Here is a 24252-nt window from a genome sequence, read left to right on the forward strand (position 1 = left end):
GTGCGTGCGTGTAGGCGAGCAGCGCGGAGCTGAGTAAACTGTTTTGATGATCATTTTCAATTCCTAATTTTCCAACGACTTGTGCTACAAAAATGGAGGTTAATTCCTTTGGAAAAATAACTGGCCCTAATATAAAACAACATGACACATAGAAACATAAACATTCTCAAATCAAAATAATAAAGAGAAAATGAAGACTTGATGAACTAATAATGCTCCAAATAGGTCATAAACATTCAGACACTAGAAATGAAATAATGTAAATTCTGTATTTGATAAAACAAACTTAATATCTAAAAGAAAGCACAAATGATAGTGCCACATGAGATTCCATCATTCCAACCCTTCCTTCCATGGTTCACAATTGAGTAACAGGAGCTGAGAGCTATCCAGCACATTGTGGAAACTATTTGGCTTCTGGGAATGATCACAACCAAGTGAGGTATGAAATAAAGCAAGAGACATGGCAATCCAAATGCAGAATGGAATAACACGGAGTGAATTTTTTACTAAAACTAGAGAAGAGAAACTTAAAAATTCCATTATTTATGCAACAAATTGACACTCCCACATGCCAGGCACTGTAAAAGGCACTGGGGATATAATGACAATCAAGGGAGACTCAGTTCACGTCCTCAAAGAATTCTTGACCTTGTAATGTGCAGGTATAAAGTGAGCTCCTCTAGATTTGCCCTGCTAAAATGTGTACATAATCTGATTCTCTCCTGGATGATGGAGGCTTAGGCTGTACTTCCCATGGCTGCTCAGAACCAGATCTGCTTGCCCCTTAGACTTTGTCCCTGCCCCTGGGTTAAGCCTGTGGTGGCTAAAGCTAATTTCCAAAATATAAGGGACATTTGTGGGGAGCAAAATCCAGGTACCTACCCAAAAATGTTCTCTAGCTTGACTACATTTACAGAGAAAATAAAGTGTAGAGAATTCTGGAACTCTTATAGATTCAAATAAACTCAAATTTCCTCATTATACAAGTCCCATTTTTAGTGTTTTTTGGATTATGTTGTTTTGGTTTCTTTTCATTTGTTTCTTCTGCAAATTTGTAGACAACTGGGAGTTTGGAAAGAAGTGGAAAATCACTATCTAATAGCCTTTTGGTGCCTTTTTTTCAATAACCTAATGTAAAAGTATCTAGTTTGGTGTTGAACCATCCAGTAGAAAACATAATGTCTACCACCTTATTCCTGTCACTACTCTGGGCACTGGTGTAAGCTGAAAGAGGACACCATGAAGCAGAAGGAGGGCCAGGGGGCCAGTTGCCGAAAAACCTGCCTTGTAGCGTTGCATTCATTATATGAGCAGGGAAGGATAGTTCTTAAGCTCAGAGATTTGATCCTATGAGAACATGAAATTATATCAGGGTACTGAGGGGAGGCTTAGCATATGCAAACTTCCCAGAGACTGATAGAAAAATCTAGATCTCCAATTCAGTTACTTACATTGGGACGTACAAAGTCAGTTCCTAAAAATAAATTCCAGCATATGAGTCTTTGGCTTGCTTGTCTTTTTTAAATTTGCGGGGCTAAATGATATTTTACACAGTTTTGAGCCAAGTATTTTTCCCAGCATAATTGAGATGAGATTGACATATAACACTGTACGTTTAAAGTGTGCAACATGACAATTTGATATATGTCTATATTGTGAAATGATTTCCACAGTAAGATTACTTAACACATCCATCGCCTCACGGAGTTACCTTTTTGTTTATTTGTGGCGAGAACTTCCCTTAGCAACTTTCAAGATGCAACACAGTATTGTTAAGTATAGCAGCATTCTATACATTGGATCCCCAAAACTTACTCATCTCATAACTGGAAGTTTGTACCCTTTTACCACTTTCACCCATTCCCTCCCCTCCCTGACCCCTGACAACCATCAATCTACTCTCTGTTTCTATGAATTCATTTTTTTTAGATTCCACATTTGAGAGAGATCATACAGTATTTGGCTTTCTCTGACTTGTTTCACTTAGCACAAAGCCCTCAGGTTTCACCCATGAGGTCACAAATGGCAGCATTTCCTTTTTATGGCTGAATAGTATTCCACTGTATTGATGTATTTATGCATCCCACATTTTCTTTATTATTTTATTTATCAACACTGAGTTAGTTTCCATATCTTGACTATGTAAATAATACTTCAGAAACATGGGAGTATGGCTATCTCTCAAAGATGGGTATTTCATTTCCTTCAGCTATAATCCCAGAAGTGAGATTGCTGGATCATATGGTAGTTCTATTTTTAATTTTTTGAGGAATATTTTTAACTGTTTTGTTACTCATTTTAAGTTTATTACACTCTTATCAGAAAACATTTTGTGTGAATTGAAATTTTTTCACTTGTTAAGATTAGTTTTATGACCCAGCATATGATCTCACAGCATATGTCACAATGCACACTTGGGAAGAATGTACATTCTGTGGCCAGGCTGCACACTGGAATGTCACTAGGACCTGTAGGTTGGTAGTGTTGGTCTGTGGTGGTGGTGTTCTAGTTACAGCTTTTCCCTTCTCAGTTGTATCCATTTTTCCTTCGTGTAATTTGAAGCTCTTTTGTCAGGTGAGTATACATTTAGAATTTCATGAATGAAATCATAACATTATGTAATGTCCCTCTTTACTCCTTATAATTTTCCTAGCTCTGAAGCTCTGAATTTTTTGTCTGGTATTAATATGGCCTTTAGCTTTCTTTTGTTTATATTTTACATTTCCCTTAATGAAGGTCAGATTCTCTTAGCTTTCCATCTTCTAAGTCTCTGTCTCTCCCTCTCTACTATTTTTGCATTCATTCCACAAAACTTTTGCTTAGATAAAGGATTCTTTTCTGGGTTGGCAGTTCTTTTCTTTCCTCACTTTAAAGATACTATTGAACATTCTGTGGCCTCCATTGTACTTTATGAAAATTCTGTGATCATTCAAATTTTAGTTTTTCTTTTTAGCATTATGACATTTAGGCTTATCAGGCCTAACTGTTTGTTACTCATTTTGAGTTTATGCCTTATTAGGCCTAAACTCTTTGAATTTGTTCTGTTTGGGGTTTCCTGAGCATATTGAATATCTAAATTTACATTTTTGTCAAAGCTGAGATCTTTTCTACTCTTAGTAAGAATACTTTTATCTAAAAAATGATTTTCTTTTCTTTTATAGAACACCTATAATGTGAAATTTAGACAATTTGATACTGTTCCACAAGTTTCTAAGGATGCATTCATTCTTTTCAATGTTTTTTCCTGTCTTTTCTTCAGTGGAGATAATTTCTACTACTCTGTTATCTTCATTATCTTCACATTTACAGACTCTTCTATCATCTCTGTTCAGTGGTTGAGCCCATGTAATTTCTTTTGTAATTTTTGGTAATTATATTTTTCAGTTCTAAATTTCACGATGTGGATTCTTTTTTACAATTTTTCTTTTTTGGCTAAGAACTTTAGTCTTTCCAATTTTTTAAGAGTGTTAAGCATTACCATATTTAATATGGCTATAATAGTTGCTTTAAAGTATTTATGTGATAATTCCATCAAGAGGCATCTCAAAATAGACATCTGTCCCTTCTTTTCCTTGAGAATTGTCACATTCTCCATTGGTGTGGGTATGTGTGTGTTGCTTGTTTAAGCATGTACAGTAAATTTTGCATTTTGTTCTGGAAATTTTGAATATGATACTGTCATTTCTGAGTCATGTTTGTATAGGTGCATTCAGACCATTTACATTTAGGATGATTATGGATAGGTATGTACTTATTGCCATTGCAGGCTTTAGATTTGTGGTGACCAAATGTTCAAGGGTAACATCCTTACTATCTAAGAGACTAATTTAATTCACTTAGTACGCTATTACAAACACAAGCTAACCGTTCTTTTTTCTCTCTCTCCTTTTCTTCCTCCTCCATCTGAGTAATGTTTGTATAGGTGCATTCAGACCATTTACATTTAGGATGATTATGGATGGCTATGTACTTATTGCCATTGCAGGCTTCAGATTTGTGGTGACCAAATCTTCCAGGGTAATATCCTTACTATCTAAGAGACTAATTTAACTCAGTATGCTATTACAAACACAAGCTAAACGTTCTTTTTTCTCTCTCTCATTTTCTTCCTCCTCCATTCTTTATATATTGGGTATCATATTCTGTACTTTTTGTCTATACATTTTTATTATCTCTGGTGACAGTTATTTAGCCTTAGGAACACTTCCATCTATAGGAGCCCCTCCAGAATACACTGTAGAGACAGTTTGTGGGATGTTAATTCTCTCAGCTTTTGCTTATCTGGAAATTGTTTAATCCCTCCTTCAAATTTAAATGATAACCTTGACAGGTAGAGTATTCTTGGTTCCAGACCCTCTGCTGGGCCTCCAGCCCCAGACACCTGTATTGTCACTGTGCCTTGTTCTTTTTGTCAGCAGTGCGCTGAGGGCCGTGCTGCAGGGGCTGAGGCAGTGGAGGCCGGTGCCTCCTTGAGGTCTGAGCCTGAGCCTCTACAGTTTGTCATCTGGTTGGAAGAGGCAGCTCTCTATTCTTGAGTGAGTTTTGGTATTTTATAAGTATCACTACCAAGTAATTTGCCTATTTCAGCTATTTTGTCAAATTTATGAGTTTAGAGCTGTTTATTGTATTTCCTTATCCTTTTAAGCCTTTAGGAATATAGTGATATGCCCTCTTTTGGGTAATTTGTTCTTGTTTTCTTTGGTAACTTGGCAGAGTTCTTTCAGTTTTATTGACTTTTTTTTCCCTGCAAAGAACTAGCTTTTGATTTTACTGATTTTGTTGTCTAGTTTCATTGATTTCCATTCTGTTCTTTAGTATTTCCTTCTATATTTAGCTTTGGTTTTATTTGCTTTTCTCTTTCTAGATTTTTAAGATGGGAGCTTAGATTATTCATTGGAGTTTTCTTCTACTATGATCAAGTGCCTTAATTTCTGTGTAAGAATCCTATAAATTTCATGTTATATTTCTATTTCCACACAATTCATATTATTTTCTCTTTGCCCTTGAAATGCCTTTATTGACCCATGGGTTACCTCGAGGTATATTTAATTTCCAGGCTTGAGGCCCTGTTTTTTTTAAAACTGTTTTGTTACTGATATTAAGTTTATTACCCTCTTATCAGAAAACATTTTGTATGAATTAAAATTTTTTTACTTGTAAAGATTAGTTTTATGACCCAGCATATGATGTCACAGTGTATGTCATAATGCACACTTGGGAAGAATGTTCATTCTGTGGCCAGGCTGCATACTGGAATGTCACTAGGACCTGTTGGTTGGTAGTGTTGGTCTGTGGTGGTGGTATTCTAGTTACAGCTTTTCCCTTCTCAGTTGTATCCATTTTTCCTTCATGTAATTTGAAGCTCTTTTGTCAGGTGAGTATACATTCAGAATTTGATGAATGAAATCCTAACATTATGTAATGTCCCTCTTTACTCCTTGTAATTTTCCTAACTCCGAAGCTCTGAATATTTTGTCTGGTATTAATATAGCCTTTAGCTTTCTTTTGTTTACATTTTACGTTTCCCTTAATGGAGGTCAGATTCTCTTAGCTTTCCATCATCTAAGTCTCTCTCTCTCTCTCTCTCTATTATTTTTGCATTCATTCCACAAAACTTTTGCTTCGATAAAGGATTCTCTTCTGGGTTGGCACTTCTTTACTTTCCTCACTTTAAAGATATTATTGAACATTCTGTGTCTTCCATTTTATTTTATGAGAATTCTTTGATGATTCAAATTTTCACTCATCTTTGCTTTTTAGCATTATGACATGTTTAGGCCTTAATAGACCTAAGTGTTCGTTATTGTTTTGAAGTTTTGGCCTTATTGGGCCGAAACTCTTTGAATTTGCTCTGTTTGGGGCTTGCTGAACATCTTCAATCTCTAAATTTATGTTTTTTCAAATCTGGGATCTTTTCTGCTTTTAGTAAGAATTCTTTTTCTAAAAAAATTAAATTTTCTTTTCCTTTATATAACACCTTAATGTGAAATTTAGACAATTTGATACTGTTCCACAAGTTTCTAAGGGTGTATTCATTTTTTGCAGTGTTTTTTCTCTCTTTTCAAAATTTTTACAAAATTTTATGTAAATCCATGCTTGTAATAAAGGTACTATAATCTGATAATTCAAAGTTCTTAAATAAGGTCTTAAGTACATAGAAGGCTTTTTGTTTTTGCAGGTGTGTAAGTTCAATAGGAACACTTAATATAGAATTTAGTTCGATCTCCTCATTTTAGGAGTGATAAGTTAAATGACTTTCCTGTGGTCACATATTCTTGGAAGAATTATAATTGAAGCATTGTTCCAGGGAACTAACTTCCAGAGCAGAGTGATTGGTCAAAGTGAAGAATATGGTGCAGCCTTGAAAATGTTAGAAAAGGAATACAAACTAGTAATTTGAATTTTTAGTGCAATGTAGTATTAATTTAGGGAAGTGCAAAAGATATGGAAATGTGTTTTATGTAGTTTAATAACAAGCATTATAATTTCTTCAGTTGACTTCACTAAAAATGAGACAAGCTTAAAAAATTCTCTGTCGTTTAAAAAATTTTGAAATTAGTAAAATTAGAAACATTCAAAAATTTTTAAAATATGATTTGGGCATGGAAAAAATTGGCTGGAGCTTTATTTTCCCTTAGAGTTTAATGAAATCAATTTTGGAGTTTTTAATTTTAATTGGTCAATTTAAGGAGGTCGTGATAACTAACATTTAATGTACTGCTTACTGCTCCTGAGTACTAGTCTACACTTAACATTCATTAACTCGTTTAACCCTCACAGCCACTCTAGGAGGTAGGTTATTTCTTTCATTTTATAGACTTGGAAAATGAGGCTACCCAGGTTCATAGTTGGTAAGTAATTGTTGGCAGGATTCCTATCTAGGCAGTGTCATTCTAGAACCTGGTTCTGAAGCCTCTCATTTATAGCAGCCATTTTTGAAGTTTGGTAATCTGATACAAAGGAACTGATACCAGAACCACCAGGGAATTCTGTAGTGTATCTACTTACATAATGAAGCAGATTTGATTAGGCCATATTTTAATATGAATCAGGTTATGGAGGAAACAGTTATCTATCTATGTTAAATTCATTATTTTCTCCCATTGCATTTTTCTTAGGAATGTCTGTGTTAGAGTTGATTAAACACTGCCATGTGGTATCTGAAAGGAAAAGAAATCTTACTGAATTAAATCTATTATCTATTTTCTTGCATTTGAAGGTCATTAATAGATGGGAATCTTCCTGTTGTTAGAAACATATTATGGGTACATTTTGAGTTGTTGGGCATGTTTTTAATGGTCTTCCTACTGTATTATCTCTTTTGCTGATGAACTTATTGCATCAGAGTTAGATAAATCTTTAAGTACTGACACAGAAAGCCTTCCAGTACATACAGATTTATCTAATTTTTAGAAGTGTATGTATAGTATGTACTTACATACTATGTATAGTGGGAATCTTTTTTTTTTTTTAAAGTAGCTCAGGTGATTGTGTTGATGAGCTGGGTTTAAGAGTCCTGCACTGGTAGGCAACACCTTTTCAGTGAAATTCACATCTAAGATAATTTTATATATGTAGTCAGAAAATGATGTGCTGATTATTCTTAGCAACTTTTGCTTTTCCTTTTTTCTTTTCTTATTTCTCTCCAGTTGTTTATGCCAACGTGGCTTCATTCATACCGATTTCCCAAGGGTTGGGAGAGCAGCATAAAATTAGAGTCAGACAGCTGATTGCCCAGCAGGATGTCGTCAACTATCCAAGCACAGAGCCTGAAGGACCCTGAGATTGCAGAGCTCTTCTCCAAAGAAGATCCAGAGAAGCGCTTCACAGATCTCAGAAAAGTTGGCCGGGGAGGCTTTGGAGCAGTGTTCTTTGTAAGTGTTAAGGGCTTAATGTCAGTGACCAGCATTTATTTAATATCCAGTCTGGCAGAGTAAAAATTAGTAATACAAAAAGACATAGGCAATAGTCTGTTTTACAGTCACTTGCATTAGGTGTATGTAAAAAGAGATCATTTTATTTATTGAGCTTCTTAGATTATTGAAAAAAAGGGAAAGATATTTGGCTTTAATTTCCATGTTGTTTACACTACTTTAGCAGTTTTATGACTTACACTGTTATTGAATCAAATATTGCAAAAAACACTGACTTATGTAAAGTCCCATACACACATTTCATTATTATTCATTCATTATTTCTTCCTATTAAGATTGCTTTTTTTTTCTCAGCAACAAGTTTTGTATAGATGTTTAATATTTTGATAGTAATACAGATTCAGTTTTTTTCATTTTAATGGGTGCCTTAAGAATAAAGGAGAAAATGTGTTCCAAATTCTTAACAATTTGAAGTTTTCGCTTATTTCCCATTTGTAAATTAGAGGTAAAAATAAGGTAGTAGAAACTCCCTCTGGAATTTTCTGACCCAAAGACGGCTGCTGTTAACATGTAGATAAACATCCTTGCAGAATCTTTTTGTGTGCACATGTTTTATGTGTGTGTGTGATGTAGGTTATGTTTGTTTGATTTCTGGATTGGACACAGAATAAGGGAAGAGGCACTCAGAAAGCAGGTATTTCATAAACAACCTTTTTTCTGTGTTACAGTTTTGTCTGAATGTAAGCTTCTCCCATTGTTCTCCTTAATACTACTGTGGAGAAATATAGAATAAAAAAGGAAAAAAAATATACAGACTCTTAGAAATGGGCCCAATAAGAGAACCCTGTTGAAAAAATCCCTGTCATGTAGCCATTCAATGTGTGTCAGTAGTATTTTTAGTTGACTTATTTTATTAAGTATAACATATACAGTAAATGCAGATATGTTAAATGTACAGTTTGATGAAATTAGACAAGTTATATGCCATACGACCAACAATTCAAGATACAGAATGGTGACAGTTGTGGGGAATAGAAAGAGGTAGAAAGAGGATACAATGGTAACTTGTTTTACCTCTTTTGATAATAAATATTTAGTATATTTAAAAGTTAAAATTAAGTCATTATGTATGGGGAGAGTCACTAATAGGCAAGTGGGAACAATGAATCCAACTGTATTTGGGCTATAACCACATTGGAGTAAAAACCAAAACTAATACAAGTAACTTTCATACACAGTATTTTAGCTGTATACCCTCTGTCTGGTTGGGAAGAGGAAAGTGCAAACAAATCTTGAACTCTTCTCCGTAAACTTGTTTCATATTGGTATGGGTGTGACAGTTCTGAAACTGTGTGTTAAAAGATTGAGCAGTGAATAATTTTGATGTCATTTTGGACTCAGATCCTAACTGAAAAGAATGATAGAAATAGGAAATTGGCAAATGTAACGAAGAACCACGTGGGACTAGATAGGTATTGGATAGGAATTTGTGGCATTAATATGAACTAATTACATGACATATATATTTCCTAGCTCTCTCTTCTGTAAGATTCTAGTTGCGTTGATACCCTAGTAGCAACAAGCACACTTAGCACTCAGATCTTGGATTCCTCACTACATGGATCAAGAGCTCTTGCAGTAATGGTTCATTCTATTGTGGGGACAAGGATCATAAAAGATAAGCTTTATAACTTGAACCAGAAATGTAAAAAATGCTTTTAAATGAAAAATAGGACCTTTCAAGAGGATGCTAGAACCAGCTTGAAGATGCTCCCACTGGCCCCATCTGGAACAATTTGAGCATCAATATAGACATCTATTGATTATAACCCATTGAATAAAATAGGAATTCCTAATTTCCATGACAGATATAGGATGGATAGATAGAAAGGGAGGGCTTTTCTTTATAATAGAATGCTGACTGGTAAATGTGAAGGGAATGGTAGAGTTGGGAAAAACCAGCATTTTGAAATCATCATTGCAAAGACTGTTTGGGGCTAGAATCTTCAGTGGTTGCTAAACCTAGGGGGAAAGTTTGATGAGCAGAATATTTATATAGTTTAAAAGTATCTCTCCACAGACTGCTTGTTAGATACAAAGTAGGAAATAGTGGTCATAACTATATACATTGGAAAGAAGCAGTCAAACACCTTGACTGGGTGATGAAAATTTGTAACCAGTGATGAACAGACATTGTATGCATCCAGATATGATACCCTGAAAAGGACACAATATTACTCATGTAGTATTTCAGCCAGAGATATGTAACCAGGATCTAATCTTGAAGAAGCTTCAGACAAACACAAATTTAGTAAGGTAAGTACTGCTGTGTAGTCTCAAAAAATGCCAGTGTCATAAAGGACAAGGAAGAGTTGAGGAAATTGTTCCAGATTAGAGGAGATGAATAAGACATGATAAGTAAGCACAACTCATAATCCTGAAGGGACAGAGAAACATGACTGTGGACATTAAATATTTTTCTGTTGGTTTTTGTGTATGTGTGTGATAGGCAAAAGTAATCTCATCTTAATCTGATTTAATTTTAATGTAATCATCATTACAAATGAATTTGGATTTTAATGAATTACAGTCACTTTAACTTACTTTTTTAAAGTAATGCTAGAGCTGCAGATTTTGCAATAATAATAGAGTTTACCCTATAATCTTCACCCAGATCCTTTAAAGTTTACAAGTTTCATAACCACAGAACCTTTATCAAAACTAAGAATTCAACATTGACACACTGATACTATGAACTAAACAACACACTTAATTCAGATTTTCCCAGTCTTTGTGCTCTTTTCTGTTCCGGAATCTACTCCAGGTGACCGCACTGCATTTAGTATACCCACTTTTGAACTTTATCTTGTGCTTATTAGAAATGCAGCTCTTTAGCAGAGCAATGAAATTGAACCCTTACCTCATACCATATGTGAACATTAAAATTATAAAACTCTTAGGGTAAAACTGCATGACCTTGGTTTTGTCAAAGGATTCTTAGAAATGACAACAAAAGCATGAAAAAAAGAAAAACATAGATATTGGATTTGATCAAAATGTAAAAGTTGTATGCTTCAAAACTGTAAAGACAACAATAGAATAGGAGAAATTGTTTGTAAATCATATGTCTGCTAAGGGACTTGTGTCTAGAATATATAAATAACTCTTACAATTCAATAAAAAAAAAGGCAACCCAATTTTTTAACGGGCAAAGGATCTGAACTGACATTTTTCCAAATATGTACAAATGGCCAGAAAGCACATAAAAAGATGCTCAACATCTTTTTATCTTGAAAACATTATACTAAGTGAAAGAAACCAGTCACAAAAGATGATATATTATATGGTTCCAAAGTGTACAGAATGGGCACATCTCCAGAGACACAGAAAGTGGATTAGTTGTCCTTTAGGGCTGAAGGGGTGAGGAATAGGGATAGGAGAGTGATAGCTAAAGGGTGTGGGGTTTCCTTTTTCTTTTTTTTAATAGGGAAAAAATTTGAGGTAAGGTACACATAATATAAAATTTACCATTTTAACCATTTTTAAATGAAACAATTTGGAGTTTCTCTTTAAGGTGATGAAAGCTCTAAAAATGTAGTTATCGGTAAATTGCATGTATCTGTCATATTGATCAGTATTGCCATGCATCTGTCAGTGTACTAAAAGCTATAGAATTACACACATTCAAATGGGTGAAATGTGTGCTATGTAAATTATACCTCATTAAAACTGTTAGAAAAGAATATAGCTGCTTAGATCTATTGACTAAAATCAAGGGGCTCACAAATTGATGAGTACAGAACATTCTGGAAAAATAAATTTATATTCAAGATCTTATGCATATAGATCCACTTCACCCGTTATGTTAGATGGTGCACGTTTTCCTTAACCAGTCTGCTAGTAATTGAAATTGGAAGGTCATTAGTTGTTTCAAGGACCCACTTAAAAGAATATATATATATATATATTTTAAGGAACTCTAGGTATAATTTACATACCTGCTTATCTAATTTTTAACAGCTTTTTTTAGATTTAAGTTACATACTCTCAGTTCACCAATTTTAAGTGTGCATTTCATAGATTTTTAGTAAGTTAGATTTTTGTAGCCATCACCATAATCTAATTTTAAAACATTTTATCTTTGGGAATTCATTAAAGACTGAATTGAAGATGAATTCTTCCACAGATGACTAGAGATGATTAACCCTTCTTACTGAACTCATATGAAATGTTTTGCAGCTATCCTCTTGTGCCTTCTTTATATATCATCTTTTTTTTTTAAACTCATAATGAGAATTTGGCTCTTACTTTCTAAAGGGTTAACTTTCATGTTTCTGCTTTTGCTTTTATTTTTTAATCAAAATTCCACAGCACTGGTAAATAGTAATGGTGATACCATTTTAGCTGTCTTGTCTTAATTCTAGTTAATAGCTGTTTACAATAGACATGACTTATCATGTTGAGGAATTACCTTTCCTGTGTGGGTTTTCTAAGAGTTCGGTCTTCCCTGCATTAAATACATTTAGAGTTGGACTCTTTCTGCATTTTCAGCATTTATTAAGCATTTATATGTATAAGTATATATTTTTCCCCTTTGATTTGTAAAAAAATATGGCAAATTATGAAATGTTTTCCTGTATCAAAATTTTGCATTTCTGTGGTAATATATTTTATCCAAATGAAATATTCTTTTAATGCCCAGTAATAATTGGTTTTAAAATTTTATTTAGAGTTCCCTTGTCTACATTTATAAGTCAGATTGGTACCTAACTTTCTATCTTGCGCTGCTTGTGAGGGTTTAGTTGTTGGGTTAGACTGCCTCCTTACAATTAATGGGGTAGCTTTCCTTTTTCTCCCCTTTTATCCTGGGAAGTTCCCCTAGTGAAACTGCTCCACTCACAACAATTTTAAAGACAATTAGTATTCTTTTCAATCTTCCACCACTGTTTTACTCAAATTTCTTCTCTAGATCAATTTTAGTAGATCTTTCCTAGAGAATTGTCCATTTCATTGAAATTTTGACATTTACAGGCCTACCAGAGATTGTATTAGTCATTTTGTTTGTTTATAGTTCTATTCAAATTTCTATATTTTTCCTCTCAACTAGCTCATTCAAAGATAAACATGCATTATTTTTATTTCTAAAGTACCAACTCCTTGATAATTTGATACGCTTTTTGTTATCTATTTACTTATGTTTTTAATGTTCTTTAAAAGCAGTTTTGGTATCTTTTTGGACATGGTAGTTTATAAATGTTAATTATTACGGTCTTCTGTCTTTTTTAGGCACGAGATGTGCACACCAATGATGTGGTGGCTATCAAGAGAATACCTTATAGTGGAAGGAAGGCTATGAAGGTAGGTGAAATATGTATGTTTGTATTGGCATGTTAAAGAAAGCCATACCGTTTTAATTGGGGATAGGTGGGAATTTTTTCAAAAAATATTGAAAAATATACAAATACTAAGGTTTATCTCAGTGAATTTTCTTCCACAGACTAAATGTGCCCATTTAACCTGTACCGAGAGCCATAAACAACATTCCTGACATCCCAGAAACCTCCCAACTGTGTCCCTTACTTTTAACTTTTTTAGATATGTGCTGCTGACACGAGTTTAATGTTTTAAATTGTTGTTTAGCAGTTTATTCTATAATAGAGGGATTAGCATGTCTGAGAAAGTAAAACAGAATAAGGTACACTTGACAGTAAGTATACTGGATATAAATTTTTAATGGTTGAGAAATTATTTAACGGCTGTTTCAAATAATCATCGGCAGCTATATATCAAGTCTGAAAAATAAGGCAGTGGATAATAATCTGAAAAATAAAATTACTGATACTGTATTGCATGTACTTTAGTTCATCAGTATTCTGATTAGTTCTTCCTTAATTGTGTGAGTTTATAAAATTACTTTCTAAGTCTGTTCTCTTTGACTTTCTTTAATTCTTTAAAAAATTTATTTACTTTTAATTGTGGTAAAGTACACAAAACAAATTTACCATCTTAACCACTTTAAGTGTAAGTTCAGTGGTGTTAAGGATATTCACATTGCTGTGCAACCATCACCACCATTCATCTCCAGAATTCTTTCATTTTGCAAAAGTGATATTCTGCACCCATCAAACAATAACACCTCATTCCCGCCTCCCCGCAGCCCTTGGAAATCACCTCTCCAATTTCTGTCTCTATCAATTTGACTACTTTAGGTATCTCATGTAATTGAAATTATGCACTATTTGTCCTTTTGTGCAGACTGGCTTGTTTCACTTAATACAGTGTCCTCAAAGTTCATCTATGTTGCAGTGTGTCAGAATTACCTTTCTTTTTAAAGCTGAGTAATATTCCTGTGTGTGTGTGTAAAAACACCACATTTTGTCCATCTACCATTTGTAAATGGACACTTAGTTGATTCTACCCCTTGGTTATTGTGAATAATGCTGCTATGCACATAGGTATACAAGTATTTCTTTGAGTCCCGGCTTTTAAACTTTAGGGTATATGCCCAAAGGTAAAATTGCAAGATCAGTCTTTAATTTTTAAAGGTTTTGGCTTTCTACATTTCTGTAATCTCTGTTTTGTGGTAAATATTGTTTTTTGTGATAATCATACTTATGGGTATGATAACACTGTTGTGATTGATCACTGTTCCATTATGTCGATACCTAAAAATCTCTTAATAGTTTCTAAAACCCCTAAAAAACCTCCATTTTTTATAAGTTGAATTTTATCTGCCATTCTACAGTATAACATTAAAACCAGCTTTCATAGCAGACTTGTGTTGGAGTCTGTTTAATTAGTCATGCCTAGAACAAAAAGTTTCACCTAGGGCATCATCTTCTCTCATCTAATATTGTGTCCTTCCTGGAAGTTTTTTTTTACTTTGAAGAATACAGGTTTTAGCTTGGTTTTGTTTTGAGAGTTTGCCTCCCAGAGCACTCAAATTTGAAATGTAAAGCCCATAAAACACTTTCTGAAGTTAGCATCTTACAGCTTACACATTTTACACTGTGAATATCTTGCTCTATTTTCTTGAGGGCTTATGAAATAACATAGAAGATATAGGATCTTAAAATCCAGTGCAAAACATTTTTTAAAGTTCTGTATTCTAGTTCCCCTACCTTTAGAAATATGATACAAGCCAGCGGTAAAGCTTGGAAAAACGGAAACAAGAACAAAAAACAGATTCCAAGTTCCCATCCCACATCTCCTAAGCCTCCAGAGTCTCTGGGTATGGACCCAAGTACCTGTATTTTCAGTTCCCTGATTGCTTCTGACAAGTCACCCTACTTAGGATATGGCCTAAGTTTCTGAAGTTGTCATAGAGTAGCTTTTATTGCTGAAGGTTTATCTGTTACTTACTAGTAGGCGTCAATGGGAAGGCTCTTCGGGAAATCCTGTAGGAAAATGTTTCCATGTTGTTTGGTTTTTCTGTGAACTTCCCTCTGTTATAACCTTAGTGTTCACTAGCATTTTAGAATATGTGCATTTAGGAATTTAGGTAATTACTTGACTTGAGTTTAAACAGCAGAAAAAGCATCACATTTGGTAGACAATATAAGCCAAAAACACAACAGCTGAACTTTAAGGTATGTAAATTATATAACAATAAAGCTGCAAAAAAAGAAGTGGGAGGTTGAACTTTTGAAGAAAAACCACTCAATACTGTATATGGTTTTCAACAGCTTGGTGTGTGGTTGTAAAATTTTTATAAGACTCATTGATAATAAATTTTATGAAAATAAAAATGTGTCCTACCTGGAATGAATTTTATGTTATTGAGTTGTAAACTATATGAATGTAATTTCTTTAAAACATATTAGTTTGACATTTAAATGTTACAAATAAAGCAAAGTTGTATGTTCTTGTTAACTTTTTAATCTGATAATTACTTTTGTACTTAGATAGCTTTCTAAGGAAAGGCAACTGTTCCTAATTCTTTCCTTTATTCTTTTTTTTCTTCCCACAGAGATGGCAGGGTATTATTAAGGAAGTCAGGTGCCTACGAAAATTAAAACATCCCAACATTGTAGAATACAAAGGCTGCTATTTACGTGAGCACAGAGCATGGGTAGGTATCTGTAATTTTAGTAGGTTTAGTTTATAATTAATTCAAAAATGTCTCAAAATAGTTGTGTAAAGCCACGCACAAACACCTTGAAATGTTAGTTCATACTGAGAAAAGAGGAGCAGCTTTTCCTGAAACTCTTAGGCAGTAAGAGATAACAGAACTTTTGCCAGTTGACTGCAGAGATTCAGCTGACCGTTACGTGCACGGGAAAATGTTCCGATGTATGTTAGCGGTGTCATTCTTCAAATGCTTTATCAAACATTTGTTGAGAACAATCCTATCAAAGGATGAAAATCAGCATTTATTTTTGACATAAATGTATTGTAAGCTATTTAACCGCAAGGGTCTTGGTTGGAATATTGGTGGTGAATCCTGGTGAAATCTGAACTGATTGTGATTCTTTGGCTGAATAATACTGAAGGTAGAAAATTGGGACATTTTATTGCAGAAAATGGAGATTAATTTTGCCCCGTTGTTGAAACTAAGATAAGGTAGTAATCTTACAATGGTATAGGCATAGTAATTATGTCTTTTCAGAGAACGGCTAAATTTTCTTTAAACAGGAATGACCTTTTACTTTTAATAAGCTACAGCTGATTATCATTTTAGTATACAGAACTTAGATTTATTTAGATTTGTAATGTTTGGTTTAATTTGATGGTGATGGTACTCCTAAATTTGAGGCTGTGGTAAAAGAAAAAACAGTGGCAGAGAGGGTAGGCTGCCTCTCTGTCTTCCAGGTTTCTGCATCTGTAAAACAAGGATGATAATAGGGTCTCCTTCCAGAGGCGGTTATGAGGATTAAATTAGTTAATATATATAAAATATCTGGCACATAAGAGGTGCTCTGTGTTTGCTTTATAAGAAAGATTTAAACTGTAACCGAAACTTTGTATATATAGTACCAGAGGACGATTTTCTGATTCCTAACAATACCAGTATTGCTACTATAGGTTAATATTAATGGAATATGTGTATTCCCCTGTAGCTTTAGTTAGTAATTATATGAAACACACATCTTCTACAAGCAGTTATATGTCAGCATTATAAAAGATTAATGTAGCATTGGCTTAACCTCATATATGCATTTAACAAGTTCCAAAATGTATACTTAAATTTAAAGGTAATTGATAACTAGAGTTTGTTTCACTTCAAACTTTCTTCTTGATTTCCTTGGTGAATTTATTTTATCTCATATAGAATCTTTTTATTTTAATAGTGTATTTTAATGTTTTTATCATTTTTTCCCCTGTAGCTTGTAATGGAATATTGTTCAGGATCTGTTGTAGATTTGCTGAAAGGTAAGTTTCCTTTATTTATTAAGGAAAGAAAAGTATTAGTATAATAAAATGAGAATTCATTCACTAAGAGATTTTTTTAATAATGGTACAACTTTCCAGGAAGAGACAATAGTTTTTGCTCTTCCTGGAAAGCTTTAACATTATTAAAAAAATCTCTTAGTGAATGAACTCTCATTTTATTGTACTAAATTCTAGAGTCTCAGCGTGGTATGCACTGTCCTCATTAAATACTATGTTTTAGCATAACAGATGAGTTTTCTTTCATTATGATTTAACAGGCATTTTTCTGCATTCTTTATCATTAAACTTGACTTGTTCCTTCTGTTCAGAATGAAGATATGTAGGAATATAAAAAGGGAAAGCTCCTCTTTCATTGTTTTATAATCATGAAATAATTGTTAAATGTTAACTTAGAGGAAAATTAGCTGTGAACTATAATAACTAGGCACAACTGCGCACTTATTAAGTTCAATTGCTTTGTTTTATTATCTTGGAAAGCAAAAAATTCCTTCTTCTAAATGTTAGTTTTTTTAAATTTGCCCATGTATTAGATATGTGTATATATATTTTAAAATAGAAGTGTTCTATAGAATAATTATTTTCAAATAAAATCTTATTTTAAGTTCACAAAAAGCCATTACAAGAAATGGAAATAGCAGCAATTATACATGGTGCTCTTCATGGATTAGCCTACTTACATTCTCGTGCCATGATCCATAGGTAAGTACTTTAAAAATTACCATATATTAATATGCAAATTTCTCAGACCTAGAATTTATTAATCCTGAAAGCTTTGTTGGTTTTTGCTACATAAAAGTATTCTGGAGTTTTATAAACTCATATTTTTTTAGGTTATCCATGTCTTAAAATGAATATACTAATTTATTTGATCTCTTTGTTGAGAATAATTTTTTATCTTTTTCTACACATGCTGCTGGGCTTTCCAAAGTATGTGCACTTTATAGATTTGTGATAGAAATTTAATTATAGAAAAGTTTAATTTGTGAAGTGGAAAAGTCGATAGGGATTATGTATTCTCACTTGTTCATTTTACAGATGAAGAAACTGATGCCCCAATTTGTGACTCACTTCTCAAAGCTGATAAAGCAAGATAGATTAAACTAGAGCTAACCTAGACCTTTTGTCCTCCTGGTGACTCATAATGCCGGATTTGTTCCATTGATTCCATGACAGAGACAAGTAAAAGCTACTTAACACTCTATGCTTTTGAGATAAGCCTTGATAATCCTTGGTAATGGATAGTAATTTAAAGATTAAACCATCATAAACTACATTTTTAGCATTGGTACTGGTTTTGCCTGTTTTTAGAAGGAAGGTAGCATTTTAAAAATTATCTATGTGAACCAGACAATATATAGTAAATTTATATAGTAGAGTCACTGCAAATTAATGGGTTATCAGTTTTTTAGATGAGGGTAGTAAGGTCCAAGAGAAATCCACATGCATAGTAAATAAGAGAATGAAAGAGTTGGAAGCAGAACCTAAGGTCTTCTCAACTTCAAAGAACCTTTCATTTTTTAAAAAAACAAATGGAAGAAAATAGATTGACTTACTATTACATTCATTATAATACTATATAGTATGAATTGACAAGTGCTTAGAAATTTTTTTCTTTTTGAATGTTATGGTGCCCATTGTGCATACAATACCATTATAATTTTCTTAGTTCACATGTACATTGCTGATTTAGAAAAGAGCTTAAAAGTAAATTTGGGATCATTGATATTATGTTACCCATGTGTTTCAGTTTTCATTTCATATTTAGGTAGGAGAACTATGCTAAAATTTGGAATGATATGAGTAATTTAAAAAAATTTGGGGCATCAGGTTCTTTTTTTCCCCATTTTATTGTTAAGGCTATACTCAGAAATCTTACAGTCATATAAGAATGTTCAGCTAAATTTTTAAAACCAATATTTGTACCAATAAACAGGCACTCAAATATCGAGTATGTGCTATTAATTACCTATTTTTTTCTTCTGTTTCTGCTGCTATTTTATCTTCTCTTTTAGAAAATTGTTACTATATACTTATAGGAATTCTGTGTATCTCATTTCTTAGTTTGGATCTTAATTCTCATTATCCCAACTGAGAGATTATCCAAGGCCTTAATTATTCTGATTTCTCCTTCCCTATTTTATAAATTTTTATATGATTTTTATCATTTTCAGTATAATCTTACAAAGGAAAGACAAATAATTTTCTGTGTTCCTTAAACCCAGAGACATCAAAGCAGGAAATATCCTTCTGACACCAGAAGGCCAGGTGAAACTTGCTGACTTTGGATTTGCTTCCATGGCCTCTTCTGCCAAGTCTTTTGTGGGGACGCCATATTGGTAAGCGTAGTCCTATCTGGTATTGATCCTCATAATTGAAATAGGCAGTGTGTGGTTGTACTTTTATCAGGTGCTTTACGTTTCTCCTGGAAATACAGTGCTGCTTTAGATATTACTCTAAGCACTGTAGTTTCAGATACAGATTTGGAGTGCTGCCCTTGGATCTCCTATTGTATCATTTGTCCCCCCTACATTTCTTTCCTGTTATCATCCACATCATGTATTGGGGGTAGGAGTGAAAAAATTTAAATTTTTAAGAAGGGAGAAGATAGAAATGCTAAGTGGAAATTTTCTTTAGATTTATACTTACTGTGTGTCAGGATCTTCTGAATAAGAGTACCTGAAGACTGGTAGCTGATTAGCAACTTTTGTTTTCATTTTTTATTGTGGAGAATTTCAAGTATACAGGGAAATAGACAAAAATATAACAAAGGCTCACACAGCGATCAGCTCAGCCTAACAGCACCACCCCAGGGCCTGGCTGCCCTGTGTACTTGACCTTCTTGCCCTCCCTCCCTCCCACCTCCAGTTAACTGAAGCGACTTCTAGACATCATCTAATTTTATCCATAAATAATTCCATATTTATGTCAGCAAGTCTGAAGGGAATAATTTTCCACATCTTCAACTTCCATAGATGTCCTCTCTCTGTATATGTTGAGAAGTGTCTTAGGTCTACAGCATCTTCTTTTCCACCTACCTTTCAAATCTCTCAACTCCCAGTTTGTTAAAGAAAGGCTTCTCACCCATCCTGATGAGCAGAGTGATGCATTGTTCTGAGAATTAAAAGCCTCAAACCATCACCAGAGGGACAATCTGAGAACACGTAACATCTAGAATATATAGCATCAGAAATATTGAAGAGTTAGGACACCAAGTTTTGGCAAAGGGCTTCTGCCTTCACAGTCATCTCTCTTCAGTTCCTTTTACTCCTTACTTTTTCTTTTCCCCAATTATGTTTCCACCCATCTTCTTTTCTAGTGAATCACAAATTATCTCATTTACAACTGGGACATTTGTTGTGAGGACACATTAACATGTTATTTACAATGAAAAATGAAGTTTGGCATTTCCTGACAGAAAATAATTCTAATTTGAATGGTTGATATGACCGTGCAGACTGGGATTGCTAATTAGGATATTATACAGCAGTTTTTTTAATGAATGAGTGAGGTCCTCAGCTCCAAGTTGTAAATATCTGTAAAGCACATATACAAAATAATGTATATACATATGTGTGCATTATATCCTTTGCAATTATTAAGTTTATAAAATTTAGATACCAACTTGAAAATGTACAAGTGGATACATTCTTTTAATAAATTCATTGGAAGTAAGAAAATAAAAACTTTGAAGACTACTGTTCTGTATGACCAAAAATTTCTTATGTAGAACCCTAATTTAGATAGAATCCTCTTCCCTGTATAGAAAAAGGGTTCTTTGGGCAAATAATGCTTCTTAATGGTCCCCCTCTTTATAAATCAGTGATCAATATTAGATACTAGAAAGGAGCTAGAAAGTTGTGCATTAAAAACAAAACTACTTTTTTAACTTTGTTGAACTTAGTGGCTCCCCAAGCTTACTTCAACATCTTAACACATTACAAGCCCTCTATTATTGGCAATTGAAACTTACATATGTACTAATTTGTATATGGTATATTAGGAACACAGCACTATGTACATATTTACATATTTTTACACACAGGAACACACATATGCCTGGTGAGAATCTTATTGAGCAGAAACTGTTCTAAATCTTTGTCTGTGCTTAACAAGTACAACGGAAGTATAAGGTGAAGCACCAGTGAGAACATTAGAGTCTAGCTAAAGATGCGAACTAGCATTTCATTTTATAACCAAGACGCCTCCAGAGTTAATAATTGTATGATTTATTTAGTTATGGGTGGTGGTCCTAGCCACTTTTATCACAGAACACTACTCCTATTTGCAAAAAACACTGACAAACTGCTTATTCATTGTTGCCTATTGTGGCAGATATGTTCTCAGCTTAATCTAGTGAGATTGTTTACTTCAAGAAAACAAGTGCCAGTGACAAAATGCCCTCTTTTGAGCAAAATTTAGACTTTTGTAATAAGATGCTGAAACCAAAATGTTTGAGAACCGCTGGCATAAAGGATATACAATATTACAATCTGCAAACTTGAATTGATGCAGAATGCAACCCTGCTCTGGGGAGTCTTTCCTCCAGGATGCTGGTACATGATCATGAAAATGGTGAGAATAAGTCTAACACTGTATATGTAATGGTAAATATTTACCTCACGACCTGTAATGCATTTATTTCCCATTATAAGAATTCTTATGTCCAGGTATATCATCTGGAATTCACACAGGTATTCTCCATGTGGACGGTCATTACATTTTTAAAGAATGGTATACTTTTCTTTTTTAACTTTAAGTAACATTTTATGTTTTAGGATGGCCCCAGAAATAATTTTAAGCAAGAATGAAGAACAATATGATAGCAAAGTAGATGTATGGTCTCTGGGAATAACATGTATTCAAATAGGTAAGCATTGCTCTTTATTACTGTGTAGTAAGTTTGATGAATGTTTTACCTCAATTTCTGTACCAAATAACAGATTTTTATTTTTATGTCAGTGTTTAAGGGGAGCAATAAATCTATGAAGGTTGTCCCTTTGGTTATTTGGCAATTTGTGTGTGTGTGTATATATATATGTGTGTGTGTGTGTGTGTGTGTGTGTGTGTGTGTGTGTTAGTTTAGGTATACTATATTTGCTTTATTAAATTAGGTCCAAAATAGTTTCTACTGTGGTAGTAATTTTGAGGTATCTGTGTCTAATATTTAATGAGTATTTGTTAAACACCTAGAATATGTCTATGGCTATAGATTTACCATCTATGAAGGGTCTCTAAAGCATTCATGAATTACTTACCGCTACTACTTAATACTTTGTGTTAGGTATGAGGATTAGATTATCAGGCTGCATACCTTATTGTACAGTTTGATTTTTTTTTTGGTATCATTAATCTACAATTACATGAAGAACATTATGTTTGCTAGGCTCCCCCCTTCACCATGTCCCCCACCTCATACCCCTTCACAGTCACTGTCCATCACCATAGTAAGATGCTGTAAAATCACTACTTGTCTGCTCTGTGTTGCACAGCCCTCCCCGTGCCCACCCCACACTCTACATGCTAATCGTAATGCCTCCTTTCTTTTACCCCACCCTTATCTCTCCCTTCTCACCCATCTTCCCCACTCACTTTCCCTTTGGTAACTATTAGTCCATTCTTGGGTTCTGTGATTCTGCTGCTGTTTTGCTCCTTCAGTTTTCCTTTGTTCTTATACTCCACAGATGAGTGAAATCATTTGGTACTTGTCTTTCTCTGCCTGGCTTATTTCACTGAGCATAATACCCTCTAGCTCCATCCATGTTGTTGCAAATGGTAGGATATGTTTTTACCTTATGGCTGAGTAATATTCCATTGTGTATATGTACCACATCTTCTTTATCCATTCATCTACTGATGGACATTTAGATTGCTTCCATATCTTGGCTATTGTAAATAGTGCAGTGATAAACATAGGGGTGCATCTGTCTTTTTCAAACTGGAGTGCTGCATTTTTAGGGTAAATTCCTAGAAGGAGAATTCCTGGGTCAAATGATATTTCTATTTTGAGTATTTTGAGGAACCTACATATTGCTTTCCACAATGGTGAAATAATTTACATTCCCACCAGCAGTGTAGGAGGGTTCCCCTTTCTCCACAACCTCACCAACATTTGTTGTTGTTTATCTTTTTGATGATGGTGATCCTTACTGGTGTGAGGTGATATCGCATTGTGGTTTTAATTTGCATTTCTCTGATGACAAGCGATGTGGAGCATCTTTTCATGTGTCTGTTGGCCATCTGAATTTCTTCTTTGGGGAACTGTCTATTCAGCTCTTCTGTCCATTTTTTAATTGGATTATTTGCTTTTTGTTTGTTGAGGTGTGTGTGAGCTCTTTACATATTTTGGATGTCAACCCTTTATTGGATATGTCACTTATGAATATATTCTCCCATACTGTAGGATACCTTTTTGTTCTATTGATGGTGTCCTTTGCTGTACAGAAGCTTTTTAGCTTGATATAGTCCCGCTTGTTCATTTTTGCTTTTGTTTCCCTTGCTCAGGGAGATATATTCATGAAGAAGTCACTCGTGTTTATGTCCACGAGATTTTTGCCTATGTTTTTATCTTGGAGTTTTATGGTTTCATGACTTAATTCAGGTCTTTGATCCATTTCGAATTTACTTTTTTGTATGGGGATAGACAGTGATCCAGTTTCATTCTCTTACATGTAGCTGTCCAGTTTTTGTCAGCACCATCTGTTGAAGAGAGTGTCATTTCCCTGTTGTATGTCCATGGCTCCTTCGTTGTATGTTCATTGGCCATATATGTTTGGGTTAATGTTTGGAGTCTCTATTCTGTTCCACTGGTCTGTGGCTCTGTTCTTGAACCAGTACCAAATTGTCTTGATTACTGTGGCTTTGTAGTAGGGCTTGAAGTTGGGGAGCGAGATCCCCCCCACTTTATTCTTCCTTCTCAGGATTGCTTTGGCTATTTGGGGTCTTTTGTGGTTCCATATGAATTTTTGAACTATTTGTTCCAGTT

The 24252-nt window shown here is 34.0% G+C and overlaps 1 protein-coding gene across 1 annotated transcript in view; it reads left to right on the plus strand.

The window, feature by feature from the left end:
* The first annotated feature begins 7701 nt into the window (after positions 1-7701).
* LOC140845705 (serine/threonine-protein kinase TAO1-like) overlaps positions 7702-24252 on the plus strand; it is an 88674-nt gene continuing 72123 nt past the window's right edge. The window contains exons 1-7 of the mRNA XM_073220520.1: positions 7702-7877; positions 13164-13235; positions 15847-15948; positions 17204-17249; positions 17873-17969; positions 19493-19606; positions 22046-22137. Coding sequence (XP_073076621.1) covers positions 7746-7877; positions 13164-13235; positions 15847-15948; positions 17204-17249; positions 17873-17969; positions 19493-19606; positions 22046-22137 — 655 coding nt within the window. The 5' untranslated portion in view covers positions 7702-7745. The remainder of the gene's footprint in view (positions 7878-13163; positions 13236-15846; positions 15949-17203; positions 17250-17872; positions 17970-19492; positions 19607-22045; positions 22138-24252) is intronic.

Source organism: Manis javanica, chromosome 2 (assembly GCF_040802235.1).
Source record: "Manis javanica isolate MJ-LG chromosome 2, MJ_LKY, whole genome shotgun sequence".
Classification (NCBI taxonomy): Eukaryota; Metazoa; Chordata; class Mammalia; order Pholidota; family Manidae; genus Manis; species Manis javanica.